The 20,996-nt window shown below is 38.0% G+C and overlaps 1 protein-coding gene across 1 annotated transcript; it reads left to right on the plus strand.

The window, feature by feature from the left end:
- Positions 1–14,320: 14,320 nt before the first annotated feature.
- PF4V1 (platelet factor 4 variant 1) lies at positions 14,321–15,687 on the plus strand. Its single transcript, XM_054486247.2, has 3 exons — positions 14,321–14,697; positions 14,992–15,118; positions 15,244–15,687. Exons 1-3 carry the CDS (start codon positions 14,607–14,609, stop codon positions 15,329–15,331), a joined length of 306 nt encoding a protein of 101 aa, XP_054342222.1. The 5' UTR covers positions 14,321–14,606; the 3' UTR covers positions 15,332–15,687.
- The last annotated feature ends 5,309 nt before the right edge of the window (positions 15,688–20,996 follow it).

Here is a 20,996-nt window from a genome sequence, read left to right on the forward strand (position 1 = left end):
CTCATGTTGTTTTTCCTCCTTATACAGTTACTATTTATCTTTAATTCTACATTATTCAAAATATTACCTCTGCTCTTCTCTGGCTGGCAGAGAGGGCCCTCATTCCCCAATACCATTGCATTGGTTCAACTTTTCTCCATGCTCAGCCCCCTTTCAGTTACTCCTTCACAGCACCAATAGCCTCTGGGGTCTTTAGAAAACACAAATAGGATAAGATTTCCCTATCTAAATTCTTAAATGGCTCCCTGTTTCCTAGGCATGAAATAAAAGTTGCTAAACATGATGAATGAGGTTCTGTCTCATCTCACTCCTGATCATCAGTACTTCAACTTCCCTTGTGCCTCACATTCACTATAGTCAGGCGTTCAGTTCCCTAACTGGGCATGTTCTTTCACCAGGCTCATTCCTTTGTATTTGCTAGGGCCTCTACCTGGAAAGCATTTACGTTTTCCTGCGTGTAAGAGGAGGCTTATTCATCCTTCAGAACTCAGTTCAAGCAATATCTCCTTCGTGAATTTTCCTTGGCACACTCAGCAAAGCTTGTGGTTTGCATCTTGGTGTTCTCATAGCATCTTCTAGACATCTGAATTACAACAAATATATTCCATTGCTTTTATTTGTTTATAGGTTTCCTTATCTAACTGTATTAAGAGCTCTCCTAGAACATCAACCATATTTCATCCAACTCTGCATTCCAAATGTGTGGCATAGAATGACTTAATGAATTAATAAGTTATCCTGACCCTTAGGTAGTCAGATGTTATACTAAAATCAATAATCTGGCTCATGGTAGATTTTGATTAAATTGTAATTTGTTTACCTTCTTTTCTCCTTCTTGTCTACAGGTAATCCAACAGGGCTTTAGCATGTGTAATCCACCCACCCCCCATTTTCACTTAGCTACCTCCCATCTTTCCTTCCTTTGGGGACAGCTTACCTATCATTTTCTTGACACAATTTTTTATAACTCTTACTCCTCCAAGATTAAGATCCTTTTTATATACTCTCATAGCACTCTGTACTTTTTATTCATAATATTTTCTCACGAAGGTGACTTTAGAGTTTATAGAGCATATATGCATGTGGTCATTTGTTTAGAGTCTGTCTATTCTAGCTTCACTGTAAGTTCTATGAGAGCAGGGACAATGTTTATCATCTTTATCTCAGTTCCTGGTACAATGCCTAGCACATAGTGTATATTTAAACAAATGAGTGATCTGGTTAAACAAGTCTCTCTGTCTCTCTAGTATTAAAAGTGTCATTTCATATAAAATACCTATTCTTAGGAAAAGCAAGAAAATGAAAAGAAGAAGGCTAACCAAATTAGTATGTGTATACACACATTCACACTGCAGCTGGATTAATTTTTTATATATGCTTATATTGGCATGTACTTGTATACTTTAGTACATCTAACCTAGGCTTTCCTGTATGTTTTATCTCTCTCTTTATATATAAAATATAAATTAGATTAATATTTTTAAATTATTGTATATTGACATATTTAAATAACAGAGAGAGAAAGAGACACAAAGATATGAAAAAACTTAAAAAGTAGATTCAGAGATGGGTTTTCTAATCATTTTTTCAACAATCAAAAAGTACAAAATATCTCTAATTTTTTAAAATGCATTAAACTTCTGTGGTCTCTTTTTGCTCTCTCAAATGGTATTTTTTTTTTGAACTTATGAATGATACAGTAATTCTGGGGAAACACTAGAAAGCAAACCAAATTGCAAAAATGAGCTCTAAATTTCAGTGTTTAAAAGAATCCCTGCTATGTCATATTAACTCCAAAATACTTATTGAAAAGTACTTGATTATAAAAGATTAAAGAATATTAAATGCCCTTTGTACAGGTGAAACATAAGCTTCATAAAGAAATAAACATTACTGGTTAGTTTTTTTTTTTTTTTTTTTTGAGACCAAGTCTCACTGTCACCCAGGCTGGAGTTCAGTGACACAATCTTGGCTCACTGCAACCCCCGCCTCCCAGGTTCAAGGGATTCTTCTGCCTCAGCCTCCCATGTAGCTGAGACTACAGGCATGTGCCACCACGCCTAGCTAATTTTTTGTATTTTTAGTAGAGACGTAGTTTCACCATGTTGGCCAGGCTGGTCTCAATGTTTTTGTTTGTTTGTTTGTTTGTTTTTATCAAGCTCTGTTTTTTAAGAAGCAACACTTGTAAGTTTAGTTTGTTCATAGAAATAGAATGAAACATGATTTCTAACATTCTTGCAGTTCTAGTTGTCAGGCCCATTCCGCAAATGGTCACTCTATAGAGAAAATAGATTACAGTATATTACTGAAGAGTAACCTGTACAAGAAACTCAATGATAGCTACTGTTCACTCTTTCAACCATTCCTAGCTGATCTTTCTACTAGCAAACTCAAGGACTAACATATTTGGGGAAACTTAATCTAATGTAAATATCCTAGGGATAAGTCTTCTAGTTTCTTCACACTAACCCCTAAATACTATTTTCACTCTGTTATCCATCTGAAACTCTATCTTATGTATAAAGTCACTTGACATTGAACAAATGCTCAGCTAAAATCTACTCTGTTACTTCTCCAGTCCAGACAATTTTCAATGTATAATTAATGTCCTTCATTATACCAGAATTTCCTGTTTGCCTCTATGTGTGACGCATTCACATAATCTTCAATTCCTGAAGGTATGACAAGATCTATGATAAAATATGACTAGTGGCTTTGTTTTTCTATCATAGTTTTAATTCTTGCTTAAGGAAAATAATTACTGTGGATAACTCTCGTGTTGTATATAACTTCAAAATACCTTCCTGTGTGTTACAAAATGAGAAATTTACCAGATGGAAGGAGCACTTGGGGATTTCTAGTTGCCTCCCTGACTAAATTAAGGAAGAGGAGGAGAATGTACCATGATTTGGATTTTGGCTGACAGTCCTGGTTCATTCTTAGTCAGCAAAATTAATGTTATATTCCTAAGAAGGATTGTTCATACCTCAAATATGTGGAGTGAGATAAGAACGTAGAAAGACCTAGAGTTTAAGTGTATAATTTTGTTTCTACAAATTTCAAAGTTCTATTTCTGAAAGATAGATAAATTGCAAGGACGCTTTTCTGGAAAATCCACTTTTTTTTTTTTTTTTTTTTTTTTGACGGAGTCTCACTCTGTTGCCCAGGCTGGAGTGCAGTGGCACGATCTCGGCTCACTGCAAGCTCCATCTCCTGGGTTCATGCCATTCTCTTGCCTCAGCCTCCTGAGTAGCTGGGACCACAGGTGCCTGCCACCACACCCAGCTAATTTTTTGTATTTTTAGTAGAGACGTTTCTCTAACACATAAATTTATGATGTTTGTTTTTAATCTACCTCTAGGGTTAGATAAAGAGAAAACTAGTTGACTTATTTCCAGCAAGAGAAGCTAATTATACTTCTTTATATTTTGTGGTGCAGTACAGAATTAGAGCAATTACATTTCAAATCTAGTTTTGTGTATTTCCAGCTATGTGAGCTTGACAATTTGTTTCACGTCTACCTTCCCCAGCTTCCTCATCTGTAAAATCAGTATAATAGCTATCTCACAGGCACTACCCTGGAACAAAGTAGATTCTTGGTAAATATTATTCATAATTTCTTTCCCAAGACTCCTAGTTCAAACTCCCCCTTACAAATGAGAAAACTGAGAACTTAGTAGTTTAAACATACTTATTTTTTTCTTAATTTATTTATATTCTTTTTACATATGCATGACTAATTTTTAGTATTCCTAAAATTTCTTTCTATGAGTCTTTTTGTAGAAGCTTTTGAAAACTGTATATTCTGTTTTTTGTGAAGTACATGGTAACTATAAAAAATTATGATGTATTTTCCTTCGTATAAACATTCTTCAATCAAATATCAATTTATTAACCTTTATTGATAATCTTGTTACATACTTGACCCTATGCAAGATCCTTATAAATCTGGAAATTATAAAAATGAAGAGCCTCCAGTCTGAGTTAAGGTCTCTTTACAGCAAATATACTGTTTCCCACAGAACAAAGATTTTCTAATAAGGGAGAGAAAGAAAGGGGAGGAGAGGTGAGGGGAGGGACTAGGAGAAAGGAAAAGGAGAAGAAAGAAGGAGGAGAGTGGAGGGGCTTGTGTTTTGTGTTGACTTTTTTTCTATTTTCTTTCTTCTTTCCACTTCCCTCTTCTCTTCTTCTCTCCCCTTTCCTTCTCTCCCTCCCTTCATCCTTTCTGTTTATTCCTCAGAAGTAAAATAACGCTATTTAAAAGAGGAGGAGAAGGACCCAGGTACCCTAGCAGAAATCTCAGCCAGCAGCCAACACCAACCACCTCTCATAGGAATGAGGCCAGTTTTGATTTTCACCCATTTCAGTTTCTTCTGACTGCACCCACTTAATTGAGCTTAGCAGAAGAATCTCACATTAACATGTAGAATTATCAAAATAATAAACTGTTGTTTTAAGCCACTAAGTTTAAGGTTGACTTCTTACACAGCAAAAGAGGATCAAATGGTACTTGCTAACAATTGAATGTGTTTGCAGGCTCTGGAAAAACATCGTACTGGAATTTCCTTAAATGAATGAATATGTAATGAAACTGGGTAACAGTCATACATTTGAGACTCAGCAAATTATACTGATTAACATAAATTGAAATGAAAATTCTCAGGCCTGCAAAACTTTGCAGCACTTCTATGTAACAGTACCCAGGAAGATATTTCCCCAGCCCCACTCTCCTCACTCTTTCCCCACCCACACCTCATGCTTCACTGGAAGACAGTAAAACCTCCATTAACCTGAGTGCCAGCGGTCTGAATGATTCGTATCAACTGAGAGTCACACATAAAACACATTTGGTTTCAGCACTTAATAGAAAATCTTTTGTTGACTGGTATTTCAATTTATTAAAATACTTTAACAAACTGACCCAAAATTTTTACTAACTCTAGGATATTCTGTTCAAATTGTTTTTATGATTGATAGCTCATTGACTTTGCACTTAAAAGAAGGATTTGGGAAATGTCAGCTCAAAATGTTCTATGTAAGGCAGGGATAATATGTCTTAATTTCAAGGGATGTTGGTCTTCTGATGTCTCTAGATATTTTCTTTTAAAATAGCTAACAGGTAAGTTCTGTTTTGGGTCTTAGAAAACTTTTTTGTTTTCTGAATGACTCTGCTATTTGTAGCATGACTTAAAGGAAAAAGACTTGATAAAATTTCTTAGCACGTACACACATAAAAACCCATGGTGACAATGTAAGCTTCTTTAAAAAGGCTGTCATTTTAATATTCAAGAACTCTGACAATTGTTTTTACCCCTAGTATTCATTCAGATTTGTAATTTTGTATAAGCTAACTGCTTTTAACTGAATAACTTATTTGAAAATATCTTTTAACCATTTGTGTATGCCTTGCCCTCTGTACTGTGCTTCTCATCTTAGAAATCAAAGGGAATAAGGCAAATGACAGTAACAGTAATTAACAGTTACAGTCATCACAGTAGTTGTAATAATAGAGTATTATCCATATCCCATTGCTTTACACAAATATTTTAGATTGCTCTTTAAAAAGAAATAGTTAAATTACTAAGTTACACAAGAATGAGAACTTCATAATGCCTGGCACATAATAGATGTTTAATCAATATTTTTAAATAAATGAAAACAAGCAAAAAGCTATTTTATATCAAATGCTGACTAATAGGCTTATGAAATTGTAATGACTCAAGAAATGTTTTAAGACTTCCTCATGAACCTTGCTGACAACGTATTGTCTGTGACGAACCACATTTGTTGATTAAGACAATGAGTTGATGATACTGTGCCCCATGGCTACCTCCTTCCCGGTATCAACCAATTCAAACAGCGTCATTACTTCAGAAGACGTTTCATATAGTTTCCTCAAAAGGATTAGTGACTTTTACAAAATCTTTCTAATGAAAGAGGAAAGAAATCTGAATAGTGTTAAGTACGGAAAGAAAAAATTATCCAGTGAAGCTAGTAAATATTCTCAGCAATGTGTTTAGGGGGTTGAACGGAAAATGAAAGATACTATGAATAGTGTTAAAAACCTTTATCTCTTGCTCTGGAAATGGTTTTGATCTTATATTTGAATGGAAACGTATCTGACTTGAGAATTCACAATATCTCAATGTCAATAATGAGGAAAGTCTATAAAGTCATCTCACAGGAGGAACTAGAAACAAGCCTGCTCTCCTAATTCTGTGTCCTGCTGAGCTTATCTCTGCAATTAACTCCGCATCTCAACTCTCAGAAGAACCCAAACTCTCAGCGTATCCCCTTCCTTTAAGCTTGCTTAAGACTAGAAACTTCTGTGTTGAGACAGGAGAAATATCATTTTAGTTTATTATATTGTACTGTTAAACTCTAATTTATAAGAAAAAAATGAGGTGGAGAAAATTAAGGGATATATTAAAAAACAGGACCTAACAACTTAAGTAGGCATAGTCAGGAACTATTAAACAAGAAAATTTGACTTAAATACTTAAGTCAGAAAAAAATATTTACTACATTCATTTTTTGGCTAGAAAGCAATTTTGCATATTTAATATTTTGAGACTTCAAGTGATGGGGCTTGTGCTTTGTGTTGTCTTTTTTTTTCTATTTTATTTCTTCTTTCTCCTTTTCTCTCCCTTTTCCTTCCCTCCCTCCTTACTTTCTGTTTATGCCTCAGAAGTAAAACAATGCTACTAAAAAGAGGAGGAGAAAGATGCAGGTACCCTAGCAGAAATCTCAGCCAGCAGCCAACACCAACCACTTCCCATGTAAATGAGGCCATTTTTAATTTTCAGCTATTTCAGTTGTTTCTGATTGCACCCACTTAGGTGAGCTTAGCAGAAGAACCTCACAATAACATGCAGAATTATCAGAAATAATAAATAATTTTCATAAAATTCAGTCATTAAAAGTAAGAAAAGAATATGGGAAGTTTAAATAACATCCCAAGAGAGTTATACATAGTTGTAGCAGGAAGACTGCTTGTTGCCAGGACCACTTGTATCTGCCTTGTTCTTTATTGCCAGTCTTCCAAATGACACTTTCATACCACACGTGCTATGGGTCATGTGGAGTTTGTAGCTAATTAGAACAGAAAAGAGAAACCTTCCTTCATGGGATTTATATTTGTTGATTTACTTATTGACACTGCTTAGGACTTACTTTATCCTGCATTGTCCTACATGCAATAGGTTACATGAGACATTCAGAGAAACCTAGGACATGCCTCTGCCTTCAAAATGTCTAATTCAATTGAACAAGCAAATCTTATAAATGGGACAGTGATCCAGACAATAATATACAAACCAACATGTGATGTATATAGGTATACTTCGGTATCTCTGTGGGGCTTAATTTATATGCAATGTTTCACACCAAGCTCTTTAATCAGGACCTGAGAATTCAGAAACAAAGATTTGATTGCAGCTTCTTTTTTTTTGGGGGGGGGGACAGAGTCTCACTCTGTCGTCAGGGCTGGAGTGCAAAGGTGCGATCTTGGCTCACTGCAACCTCCGCCTCCCAGATTCAAGTGATTCTCCTGTCTCAGCCTCCAGAGTAGCTGGACAGGCACATGCCACCCCACCCAGCTAATTTTTTGTATTTTTAGTAGAGACAGGGTTTCACCGTGTTAGGATGGTCTCGATCTCCTGACCTCGTGATCTGCCCACCTCGGCCTCCCAAAGTGCTGGGATTACAGGTGTAAGCCATCATGCCTGGCCTGATTTCAGCTTCCAGTAGTTCAAAACTTCCTTATGGTCATAAACAAGGCAGAGGCTGAGTAACTATTTTTCCTACCATAGAATGTCATGTAGCCATTAAAAAGAATGGGGGAAAAACTGCATCGAAGTAGCATAAAAGGATGCTGAACCCATATATTTATTTATTTATTTATTTATTTATTTATTTATTTAGAGACGGAGTTTCACTCTTGTTGCCCAGGCTGGAGTGCAATGGCCCGGTTGAACCCATATTTTGAAAGACAAAAGTAAGTTGTATAATAATCTATATAAAGGGATCCCATTTATATAAAAAAGACCTTCATATACCTCTGTGAATAGTATACATGTATCTTTATGTATTAAATATGTTTCTCTCTGTATGTGCATAAATGTGTGCATATAAATCTACATAGAATAGAAAACTAATCCCAAATTGTCACCAATGGTTACCACTGAAGAGCAGTAATGTGGAGTAATGATAAGGAACTTGAATGTTTTATTTCAAATATATCTGTAGTGTATGAATTGTTTACAACAAATGATATCTATTTTTCTATTAGATTAAAAGAAAACGAAAAAAATCAATATGGTGGGTCTTGCTTTTTAAAGTATACTCAGGTGGTAGAAACAAGTAATTTCTTTTATAATACAAAGGAGGATGTGTTTTGTTTATAGATTCTGGGTGAAACTACAAAAGATAATGCATTTGGAAGACAGAAAGAAGCCCATAAGCTAAAATCGAAAGTAAATCTTTTGTGGTAGTTGGCTCTTATTTTACTCACATACTCCAAACTAATCCAAATACTTCTCAACAACCAGGAAAAGAATATCTACTTCCCATAGCTACTAGAAAGGAAAGATAACTCTCTCTTTCAAGGGCCACAAGTTTGTGCTTTTGGGTGCTCCTAAAGTCCATTAAGCCTGTACACTGCATTATAGGAAAGTCAGGGCATATTGTTACATACTCATACAAAGAAAATGCATGTGGTATTTCAGGGTAGTTCTTACCTTCCTAAGTAGAGTTCTTACACATGTGTAAGGGAGTTAGGTACTGAGAAAAAGGGAGAGTGGGAATGCGAAGAGATGCGTAACATGCAACTTAGTAGGAATTTTGATCTGTTTCGTCTTTCTCTGGGTTGGGCACAGCTTGACAGGCTTATATGTGGATCACCACATACTCTCACTTCCCCCTTCCCTATCTCTTCCTCCTTTCTGGCTTTGAGGGATAGGATATAAATGACATCTTTTTTTTTTTTTTTTTTTTTTGACATCTTCGAAGCATGAGAAGCCACTTATCTGCAGACTTGTAGGCAGCAGCTCACCCTCATGTGCAAGTCTTCTGGCTCTGGAAACAACTCTAGCTCAGTGTTCTCCACCATGAGCCTCAGACTCAAAGCCACCCCTTCCTGTAACAGTGCCAGACCATTTCGTGCCCTGCAGGTGTTGCTGCTTCTGTCACTGCTGCTGACCGCTCTGCCTTCCTGCACCAATGGGCAAAGTAAGAGAAACTTAGGGAAAAGCAAAGGTAGAGACCTGCTGCCTGCACCTGTTGCTGCTTCTGCTATACCTGTGTCTGGGAGAAAGACCAGCTGGTGCCCCTGGGTCTGGAGAGTGCCATTATACTAACAACTCCAATTGGAGGAGGCACACAGAGGGGGCACCTCACATGTGCTGAGCATTCTGCTGGGCACTTTACTAAAGCTTTACAGATCATATTCACAATGGCCTTATGAGAGAGGTACAATTACTGTCAATTTACAAATAAGGAATTGAGCGAAATAGTCATGACCACTAATAGATCACATTTTCTACTCCACCTGAATGTGTAGACAGTGACTTGTACATTGAACTGTGCTGCATGTGTGTGAAGTCAACCTCTGTAATTCATCCCAGCAACATCATCCCAAACATCCACATTTATTTGCTGTTAATTATCATGGGCATGTCTAGTCTAACAGTAGAGTACAGCAAGAAAAATCAATTAAAATGTATTTGGAAGTAGATTCCCAAATAAAGAGGGCAAAGCACTGTGCAATGGTTAGCCAGGAATGAGAGCTAACCTAGGATGGATCACCAACATTCATCATTTGGAAGTGGTCAGGTCAGGAGCCCCTTGCAACAAAGTCCAAGTGATGTAAGTCCCTCCTTCTGTGTCATTTCTTCATCAGGAAAGCCCTACACCTTCACCTCCTTCCCCATCTGTATTGTTTTCTGTGTCTCAACAGATAATTCTGCTGTCTCTTACAGAGCCATGCTGAAAGATGGGAGGAAAATGTACCTGGACCTAGAAGCTCCCAGAATCAAGAAGATAGTCCAGAAAATGTTGGAAGGTGATGGGTCAGCTGCTTAATCTGTTCACTTTCTGCCAAACCTGTTTACCTCCCAGGAAGGGCAGGATTTTAAAGCCTTGACTTTCTTGAATCCTTGTTTTATCCAAGATACCTACTCTTACCGTATTAAAATTCGGGTATGTTTCCATTCTCTCTCAAAAATCACATTTTATTCTGAGAAGGCTAGTTAAAAGATGACAGAAAGAAGATGAAAATAAGCAAGCCTAGTTTAAACATAGTATATGGTTTACTCTCTAATTCCTGGCTAACCATTGCACAGTGCTTTGCTCTCTTTAATTGAGAATCTCCTTCCAAACACATTTTTTTGATTTTTCTTGCTCTGTTTTACTGTTAGACTAGACATGCCCATGATAATTAACAGATTTTATAATGGTCAGTGATATAAGAATTCACACAGAGCCCAGCATAGAATATTTGCTCAATAAATTTTAATTAAACTCTTTAGGGATGTAATAGAGCTTTCCAATGTGCTAGAATGTCTTGTTTACAACATTCTCTGAAAGTTTTTTCTAATGTTTATTTTAGCCTTCCAATGCTGAAAATAGTAAAGTTGTTGAATGTTGTTTTGTAAGTTGTGATTATTTATTTTAAAGTGAACATATTTGTCACTAGTAGAGTAAAAATATGTAACGAAAACATATCCAGATATTCTATAAAGAAAACTATGGTATTTTCTGGAACAGCAAAAAAAGAAAGTTGAAAGAAATTTAAAAACTTGCCCCAATATTAAATTACTTAGTAGGTGACAGAGTGGGGATTTGAAACTCTGCCCTTAATACTGCACCACACCACTTTTCTCAACTCTACCTCCTCGAATGAGGAGATTACATTACATATAACATAGTATTATTGGCACACAAAATAGGATTTATTGCATAGATAGCATACTGTATACTATAAAGATTATAGGAGAAGAAATAAGTTCACCCATTCCAACTTGGACTTGGACTTTGGGGAGGTACTCATGTACTAAGCATGTAGTTTACAACTTTTGTGCTATTAAGGAATGCTCTTATTATCTCCTCACCATCATAGGCTCAATACCTTAAAGTGTTTTGTCTATAAAATAAATGTATGTATTAAATAATAGTTAGCCAAAACTATACATAAATAAACACATAATAAAGCAGTAAATGCAAATTGCAATTCTTCTCCTTAGTTTTTTTTTCTCAATTATTCAAAGTAGCTCAAGCATCTCACTCATATCTGTAGTGTTTTACCACTGAAACTTGTCAACGTCAGCTCCTGAGACATAACACAGTGTTGGCACTACATTTATTCTTCAAGAGATGCAGGTATCTCTTATTTTTGTGTGAAGTTATTGAGTTATTCTATTTAGATGCAGAGAAAGGGTAGTTTAACTGCCACTCGCTGCTGCCTGAATTCCTGTATGCTGCCAATATTGAAATCTCTGGAATATTGAAATCTCTGGGTAAGGTTGTACAGACCTACTATGTTGCCCATTGAAATGTAAAACAATCCCTTTTATTTATTCTCTCCGCTGTTAACTTAAGTTTCAGTTCCATGGAAATGTATGAATTACAATATGTTCTGCAACAGCCATTGAGTTGTATACCAGATGTTTAAAATTACAGTCAAACATTGCTTAACGATGGGGATACGCTCTGGGAAATGCATCACTAGGCAATTGTTTTCATTGTGTAAACATCATAGAGTGTACTTACAAAAACCTAGTATAGCCTACTACACACCTAGGCCATATGTTATGGCCTATTGCTCCTAATCTACAAACCTGTACAGTATGCTACTGTATTGAATACTGTAGGCAAAAGTAACACAATGATAAGTATTTGTGTGCCTAAACATATTTAAACATAGAAAAGGTACGGTAGAAGTATGGTCAAATAGAAAATGGTAAACCTGTAGGGAGCACTTGCCATGAATGGAGCTTGCAGGACTGGAAGTTGCTCTGGGTGAGTCAGTGAGTGAGTGACCAGTGAATGTGAAGGCCCAGGACATTACAGTCCGATCCTGCAGGCTGTATAAACACTGTACACTTAGGCTACACTAAGTTTCTAAGAAATATTTTTCTTTATTCAATGATAAATTAACCTTAGCTTACTGTAACATTTTTATTTTATAAATGTGTTAATTTTCTAAACTTTTTCACTTTTATAATAATACTTCACATAGAATACAAACACATTGTACAGCTATATAAATATACATTTTCTTTTCTATTCTCATTCTATAAGCTTTTTAATTTTTAATTTTTTCACCTTTTAAAATTTTTTATTGAAAACTAAGACTCAAACATAAAAATTTGCCTATTCAAGGTCAGAATTATCAATCACTGTCTTCCACATTCATTTCTTATCTCATGGGCAATAAGGCACATGGAGTGGTCATCTTCTAAAATAACAATGTCTTTTTCTGGACTATTTTCTGAAGGGCCTTCCAGAGGCTGATTCATAGTTAACTCTTCTTCCATTAGTAGGAGAAGGAGTTCACTCTAAAATAATGATTAAAGAGTATAATATAGTAAATACACAAACCAGAAACAGTGTTGTTTATTATAATTATCAATTTTTATGTACTGTACATAATTGTATGTGATATACTTTTATGCAACTGGAAGCACAGTAAGTTTGTTTACACCAGCATTACCGCAAAGACATGAATAATACATTGGCTTGCTATGATTTTACAACAGCTATGATGTCACAAGGCAATAGGAATTTTTTAGCTCCACTATAGTCTTATGGGATCATCATCACTTATACAGTCTATTACTGCCCAAAACGTTGTTATGTGGTGCATGACTGCACATAAGTCACAGAGAATAGCTATTGAAGAGATCACTATCTGGAGGGAGAGGCAAACAAGTGGACAAATAATTGTGACCATATGTGACACGTGTCGATATAGATGTATGTTCCAATTATATGCTCTAATTGCTCCAATTGAATAGACATATGAACACGTCAAAGCCTCATCATCATCATTTTCAACACATTATCTTCACTACTGTAGCTACTTTGCATTGAGTCCCTACCAGTACATTGAAATAGTGATAAACGTTGTGATATATAATGTCACAGTGTTTTCCATTTAAGAAACAAAACAATTTTAAACACTTTTAAATACACAGATACACACACATATATATATATATCTACAATATGTGTGTGTGTGTGTTTGTGTATTCTGTGAGAAATAGGAAGAACAGAGTTCTGCAAGATAGAACAACAAGGGAACACAATTATATATAGCTGTCAGGGAAGGCCCACCTGAGGAAGTGATATTTAAGCTGACACCAGAAATATGAATAGGTCTTAGCCAGCTGAATAGGCAGGTGTAGGGAGAGTAGGAGAAAGAATTGCATATTCCTACAAGATGCAGCCTTGCTGAGCATTAGAATATCAGCTAGTTCCATCCAGTGGGTCCCTGACACCCTTCACCACTGTTAGTCAGTGTGACAGGGAACCTCGGGCTTTGGGTTGAGGGTATACCTTGCCCTGATCAAGAGCCAAAGTCATTCTTTTTTAGAGAAGAGAAGACGGTCGATATGGATCTCTTCCCCTTTCCTGTGTGGGATTCTGTTGCATCCCCTCCACTGTCACCTCCCATCATTCTCACATTCAACTCCCAGATGCCTTGAATCCTCCTGCAGAGAGCATCACTGCTCCCCAACAACAGTGCAGCCCATCTCACCCTGTCACTGGCAGTAACTGAAGACACAGCAGGCTCTGGAAGACATGGCCTGGCAAACTCTCCTTGTCCTCTCTTCTGGACTATTATTCAGGATGGAAACAATGAAGAAACATCCAGGAGCTAAGTTTTTATAAAAATAATGCATTCAAATATTACTTCTGCAATTTTTCTAAGAGTAACAGGAAATAGACCTTGCATCCTACAGTATACTGGGTGATTGTTGGTGGAGCCTGGTAATCTCATCCAGAGACTAGGGAAGTTTTCCACATTCAGGTGAAATTCAGAAAAGTCATCACCCAGAGACCAAATTAAACTTACTAGTATCAGAAAACAATTGCAAATAACACACTCTTCAAACACACAGCAGCCAAACTCAATGGTAATCAAGATTGAAGTTGGGAGCATATGGGCAATTCTTGAATTGAGAAGGAAACAAGAACTGTCTGGGTCCTGAAGCCACCTGCTGTGTAAGTTGCATGGTGACTACAGAGAACTCTACTATGACACAACACAGAAAATATTTCTCTTCTAAGATGCAAATAGTGTTTCTAACTCCACAAATGTAAGTGTATATAAACTGAGGTTGGAGGTATGCATCTTTGTACCACCTCCTAGCCAAGGCAGCTCCCCCAGCCTTTTGTTTTGTAATCTTGGCTGGCCAGAGTCCGAGTCTTCACAGCAGTGTCTTAGCTCCTGCACCACAGTTCCTCGCTGTTCACCCCAGGCTTCCGGACTGGAAGAACGGGGATGGGGGATAAAAGAAGCCTGGTGAGGCCAGGAGTCACTGCCTGCAGAACCCCAGCCCGACTTTCCCTGCTCACTGGGATCCTCCTGGAACCTCGGCTGCAACATGAGCTCCGCAGCCAGGTCCCGCGCCACCCGCCCGGAGATGCTGTTCTTGGCGTTGCTGCTCCTGCCAGTTGTGGTCGCCTTCGCCAGGGGTGAGAGCAGAAACCAGGCTGGGAGGGCCAGCAGCAGCGAGGGGGAGTCCGGGAAGCCCTGGGGCTGGGGAGAAATCCTCTAGGATCATGATCGCAGCTACACTTATTGCGCGCGTGCTGAGTCTGCGGGTACAGCGCCTGATCAGCACAACCTCTGTCTGAGAGAGGTATGATTTATGGCTAAGGAAAAGAAGGCTGAAGGTAGTGGAAAAGATCCCTAAAGTATCTCTGGCTACTCATGGAGTCACAACTCCCTCCCCTCCTCCTCTCTTACTCCCTCCCTTTCCCCCTCAGCTGAAGCTGAAGAAGATGGGGACCTGCAGTGCCTGTGTGTGAAGACCACCTCCCAGGTCCGTCCCAGGCACATCACCAGCCTGGAGGTGATCAAGGCCGGACCCCATTGCCCCACTGCCCAACTTATGTGAGTCCTTGCACTGCATCAGTCAGTGCTCCCGCTCCGTGCCTCCTCTGCCCATCCCTCCCCCTTCTAATGCCATTTGCAAACCCAAGGACTGAAAGGCGCATCTCTTCTCTTTTCCCTGCCAGAGCCACGCTGAAGAATGGGAGGAAAATTTGCTTGGACCTGCAAGCCCTGCTGTACAAGAAAATAATTAGGAAACATTTGGAGAGTTAGCTACTAGCTGCCTAAGTGTGCACTTTCAATCTAACTGTGAAAGAATTTTCTGATGTTTGTATTATCCTTCTTATATTAACAAAATAAATAAAGTTGTGGTGTAGTCAATCTATTTCTTAATAATACTGCAGAAATAATGCTGACACATCACAATTTCATATTTTAAAATTTCCAGAATTTTAAGCAAAAAGCATTATGAAGGACGGTTTGGTTTAATAAAGACTGATTTTGTTCAGTGTTATATGTTAGCTGATACATATTTGTTCATTTATGTGATTGCAGTACTTTATAGCTACATATTTACCTTAAATGTTACAATCAGATTGCCAGTAAATATTAGTAGCTCTTAAGCATTACTGGACAGCTTGTTTTTTTTTTTTTAATGAAGTAAATAAGCAACTCTCTGCTTTTATCCCCACAAATTCCTTAACATTGGTGATATTAAGATTCTGGGAACTAAGAGAAGTGTGAGGTAATATTTTCATTCATCCTTTAGGAAGACATTGCTCTATACTGGGGAGGAATGAAGGTGTTATAATGTGGGCATATTAGTTTTCTGTTGCTTCTGTAAGAAATTACCACAAACTCAGTGGCTTAACGAACACAAATTTATTGTCTTGTAATTCTTGAGGTCTCAAGTCCAAAGTAAGTCTTAAAGGTTAAACTCAAGCTGTCCTGAGAGCTGTATTCCTTCTGAAGGCTCTAGAAGAGAATCTACTTCCTCTCCTTTTTCACCTGCGTTCCTTGCCTCATAGCCGTTTCTCCAGTCTTCAACCCGCATCACTCCAACCTCCACTTCTCCTCTGTCTCCTCTGACTCTTCTACCTTTTATATCCGGCTTATCTCTCATAAGGAGGCTTGTGAATACATTGGGCTCACTTGGATAATTCAGAAACGCTTTCCAACTCAAGTTCTCTAATACATCTGCAAAGATATATATATATATATATATATATATATATATGTATATATATTTTGCCATGTTAAGCAACACTTTCATAGTGTCCAGAGAGTAGAACACAAGGATCTCAGGGGTGGGGGGCATTATTCAGCCTACCACCATGGACCAGAAGGCAGGACCTACTTGAGGCAGGAGAAAGCTATAGATCCTTGTTCATGAGCCAGTGCAATTTTAACCTAATGTGACAATGTGTACAGATAGGATTAAGATCTACGATAAAATACAGATGGTACAGTTCAATCTCTGTGGTGGGCTGGAAGGGAGGGAGGTACCTAGGATGACAAATTAATTAAAATACACAAAATTTATAGAGACTTATGAATATCATCTAAAATTTCCACATCCACATTGCAAATTAGTATTATTCCTATTAGAGAGATGAGGTGACAGTCTTGGGTAGGACGCAGCTTGTTCAGAGGTTGAGCAGATCATTCTGACTCCCGACTTCCTGCTCTTGCTTTCACATTGTGCTGTCTTTCACACAGGAAAGTGGCATGTTAGCGAATTCCATGAACTAGCTGTTGAAGGTGGAGTAGGAATTTGTTGGCGGGGGGGGGGGGGGGGGCGGGGAGGGCAGGCAGGCAATAGGAAGACTGGAACTGCCTCAAGATAAATAACAAGTAGAAAGACACAAGATAATTTTAAGTCATTTGCATGTTTGAACAACAGTTCATAGCACTGCAGGGTTGGAGTATCTGTGGGGAGAGAGAATGAACAAGGGTCTCCCAGCCAGTTTTTGCCCACTTAGTGTTTTTTATCTTCAGTATAACTTATGTACTACCACCCAAATTATCTTTCCAAAACCCAAATATTTCATTTCCCTGAATAAAATATTCAAGGTCCAAAGTCCTTAACCTGGCATCCCAGGCTGCACTACACTCACTTTCCCTCTGTGCCTTAGTTTTCATTTGCGTGAAATGAGGACATTATAAATGTCTAACTTTACGGATTGATTATCTTAAGGACTAAATAGAGGATGCATGCAAAGCATTTGGCACAGTTCCTTATATACAGTCTGAGCTTAAAAATTAACAATGATTAATTGTATTATAGTATTATATTACCAGTATCAATATTTCTCTTAATGCACCATTCCAGTTAGTTTGGAGTGTTGAGTATGAATTTTTTATTTTTTATTTTTTTGTAAGACAGTGTCTCACTCTGTTGCCCAGCAACCTCTGCCACCCAGGTTCAAGTGATTCTCATGGCTCAGCCTCTTGTGTAGCTGGGATTATAGGCAAATGCCACCAAGCCCAGCTAATTTTTGTATTTTTAGTAGAGACAGGTTGGTCTCAAACTCCTGGACTCAAGTGATCCACCGGCCTCAGCCTCCCAAAGTGCTTGGATTACAAGCATGAGCCACTGCGCCTGGCCTGAGTAAGGAATTTAACAGAGGGTTTTTTTTTTTTTTTTGTAATAGGTATCAAAAAAAATTGCAATAGAAATTGTTCAAAACAAATGAACTTTGAAGGAGAAAATACTGAAAATCAGATGTGTGTGGTGTGATTTTGTTTTTGCTGATTTCCCTTTTGTTGCCTGTCTCAAACAACATACTTAGCTTTATTTAATAATTTGTCGATGTGACTTTTAAAGAGTCAAAAGAGCAAAACGAATTTTGCAAAGTCAAACAATCCTGGAATGCTAGTGCCTCATACATTCTTGCTTCAGAATGACTTTGGTCTAACTGTCCTGAGAACACTTTTGAGTCATGTGTTAATCTGTTTTGCATTGCTATAATGGAATACCTGAGGCAATTTATTAAATAAAAAAAAAGAAGCTTATTTGGCTCACAGTTCTGCAGGCTGTACAAGCATGACACCAACATCTGCTCAGCTTCTGGTGAGGCCTCAGGAAGCTTTTACTCATGGTGGAAGGCAAAGGGGGAGCAGGCATTTGTGATGGTTAATACTGAGTGTCAACTTGATTGGATTGAAGGATACAAAGTATTGATTCTTCACGTGTCTGTGAGGGTGTTGCCAAGGGAGATTAACATTTGAATCAGTGGGCTGGGAAAGGCAGACCCACTCTTAATCTTGGTGGGCACAATCTAATCAGCTGCCAGTGCGACTAGAATATAAGCAGGCAAAAAAAATGTGAAAAGAGAAACTGGCCTAGCCTCCCAGCCCACATATTCCTCCCATGCTGGATGCCTCCTGCCCTCAAATATTGAACCCCAAGTTCTTCAGTTTGGGAGCTCGGACTGCCTCTCCTTCCTACTCAGCTTGCAGACAGCCTATTGTGGGACCTTGTGAACGTGTGAGTTAATACTTAATAAATTCCCCTGTATATATATGTATATATTTTTTCCAGCCCAGCTGGAAAGTTAAATCTTCTGGACTATAATGTTCCTTTAATCTCAGTCTCTATCCCTGACCTGGGGTTGGAGTCTCAAGGAAATCCATGAAAAACAGCTTCTGTGGTAAGTATGCCACACCAAATCGGATGTTGTCTGGATTGTTGAATATATATGGAATACACACACACACACACACACACACACATATTCCATTAGTTCTATCCCTCTAGAGAGCCCTGACTAATACAGTCTGTCACATAGTGAGAGAAAGGGAGCAAGAGAGAAGGAGGTGCCAGATTCCTTTAAATAGTCAGTTTTGTGAACTAACAGAGTGAGAACTCATTCATTACCATGGGGAGGGCACCAAGCCATGCGTGAGAAACCTGCTCCCATGACCCAAACACCTCCCACTAGGCTCCACTTCCAACACTGGGGGCCACATTTCAACACGAGATCTGGAGGGGACACACATCCAAACTGTATTAAGTTACTGCCTTTATCAGCATGGGCATTGGGAGAGGGCTTTGCTCCTTGGAAAATCCCAAGTGACACAGCAACTCCCTGTTGTTGTTTCAACATTCATGGAGTAATAAAGATTCAGTGCACTTAAACTCCCCTCTAGATGGAGGCAGTCAGCATAAAATGTCCACAAATTAGGGACTTACCACATAGTCATGGCATCTATCAATGAAACAAAAGCATCAAAGGACATTCTGACCTTGAAAGTTGTTCTGCATTTTTATTATTGCTTTTTTTTCCTTCTAAGACCTTTGTGGTAAAATAATTTCCTCTGTAATGCATAGGATATTGAAGACTTCTTTGTTTTTAAATTCATATTCATATTTTTCTCATTGTAAAAGACAATGCATCTTCACTCTAAGTAACAGAAAACAGAGGCAAAAGAATATAAACTATTTTTTAAAACTTGTAATTTTGCCACTCAATGTTCTTTTTCTTTTTGGAGATATTATCATTTGACATGGTTATAAGTTGAACTGCTAATTTTCAATAAAGTATCAATTATTTGTACATAATCATAAAGAAAACACTTAGTAATTATTTAAGTGCATTGCAAGCACTTAGGGAGCATTCCTGTCCCAATTTTACAAATAGGAAACCAAGTCCAGGGTAATAGAATTAGTTTTCTTTGGCCAGAGAATGAATAGCTAACCTATGTGATCCAGCATTCACTTATACATATATGTAGACCCTATGATTGTTACATTCACTGTGTGTATATGTATGTGTGTATGAATGTGTGCATGTATTTCCACACATACAAATATATACACACTCACACAAACATAAAACAAGTTCGTAATACAATACTTATATTTGCTTTGTACTGTGTGTCCTCATATTTTGTGTTCTATTCTACCCTATCCTACCACATTCCGCTTTTTAAAAGATGTTGGCCACACCACTATAAAGTGATTTCATAACCTACTGATGTACCATGATGTGTAGTTTAAAAACACTCCTCCAGTTCTTTGATTAAAGAGTTAAGTTGTGACGGTCTATATTGGATTCCACACTCTGGATAAAATGCTTGGAGAGCCATTAGGGGCAGGATACTGAGGCCTAGCTGAAAAGTTAAATCTCCTGTTCTATAGCATTCCTTCAATCTCAGTCTCCATCCCTCTCCTGGGGTTGGAGTCTCGAGGAAACCCATGAAAAACAGCTTCTGTGGTAAAGATGTCACACCAGATAGGATGTTGTCGGGATTGTTGAGACTCTAGGTCCTTTTCAGCTAGGGCTACCATGTATATGTGCTGTCCATCTGCTTCAGCCGTGTACTTCCTAGCTTGGTCCCAAATGTAAATTGAGTTAAGAACAGAAAACACATCGATTTCTGGGAGGGCTCAAATAAAAGCAGCATATTCACACTCAGTGGACTTAACTAGCTGTTATACAAAATTCTTCTTCTCGTATGAGTTTTTTCCTTATTATTCCTGTAGATGCTGGCATTAGCCCAGTAGGCTTTTGAGAAAGACATTTTGGGTTATGTCTCAGCTTTGACTCTGTGTGACCCTGGGTCTCCCCAGTTCCCTTGTTCCAAAACAAGGACAATAAAGCCCACCACACAGGGTACTGAAAAGGATTAAATCACACTTATAATAGGATCCAGTATGGGTTCTGACTTAGAATTGAAACCTAGTAAATAAATGTTTCCTTTCCTTTCCTTGGAGTTCTACTCTCACGGCACATAACATTTCCAACAGAAGCCACAATCCCTGAGCTAGCAACCAACTCTTTAAGGATACAGTAGCCAACAAGCCAGTACTTCCCTTGCTCAGAACCACAACCCAAAGCTTAGGTGCAGACAGCTAGTTAAGAAAAAATTTAGCATGACAGACACAAGCAGTATTTTCCTGATAACAACTAAAAGAAAATTAAATAACAAAACC

Source organism: Pongo pygmaeus, chromosome 3 (assembly GCF_028885625.2).
Source record: "Pongo pygmaeus isolate AG05252 chromosome 3, NHGRI_mPonPyg2-v2.0_pri, whole genome shotgun sequence".
In the NCBI taxonomy this organism is placed as follows: domain Eukaryota; kingdom Metazoa; phylum Chordata; class Mammalia; order Primates; family Hominidae; genus Pongo; species Pongo pygmaeus.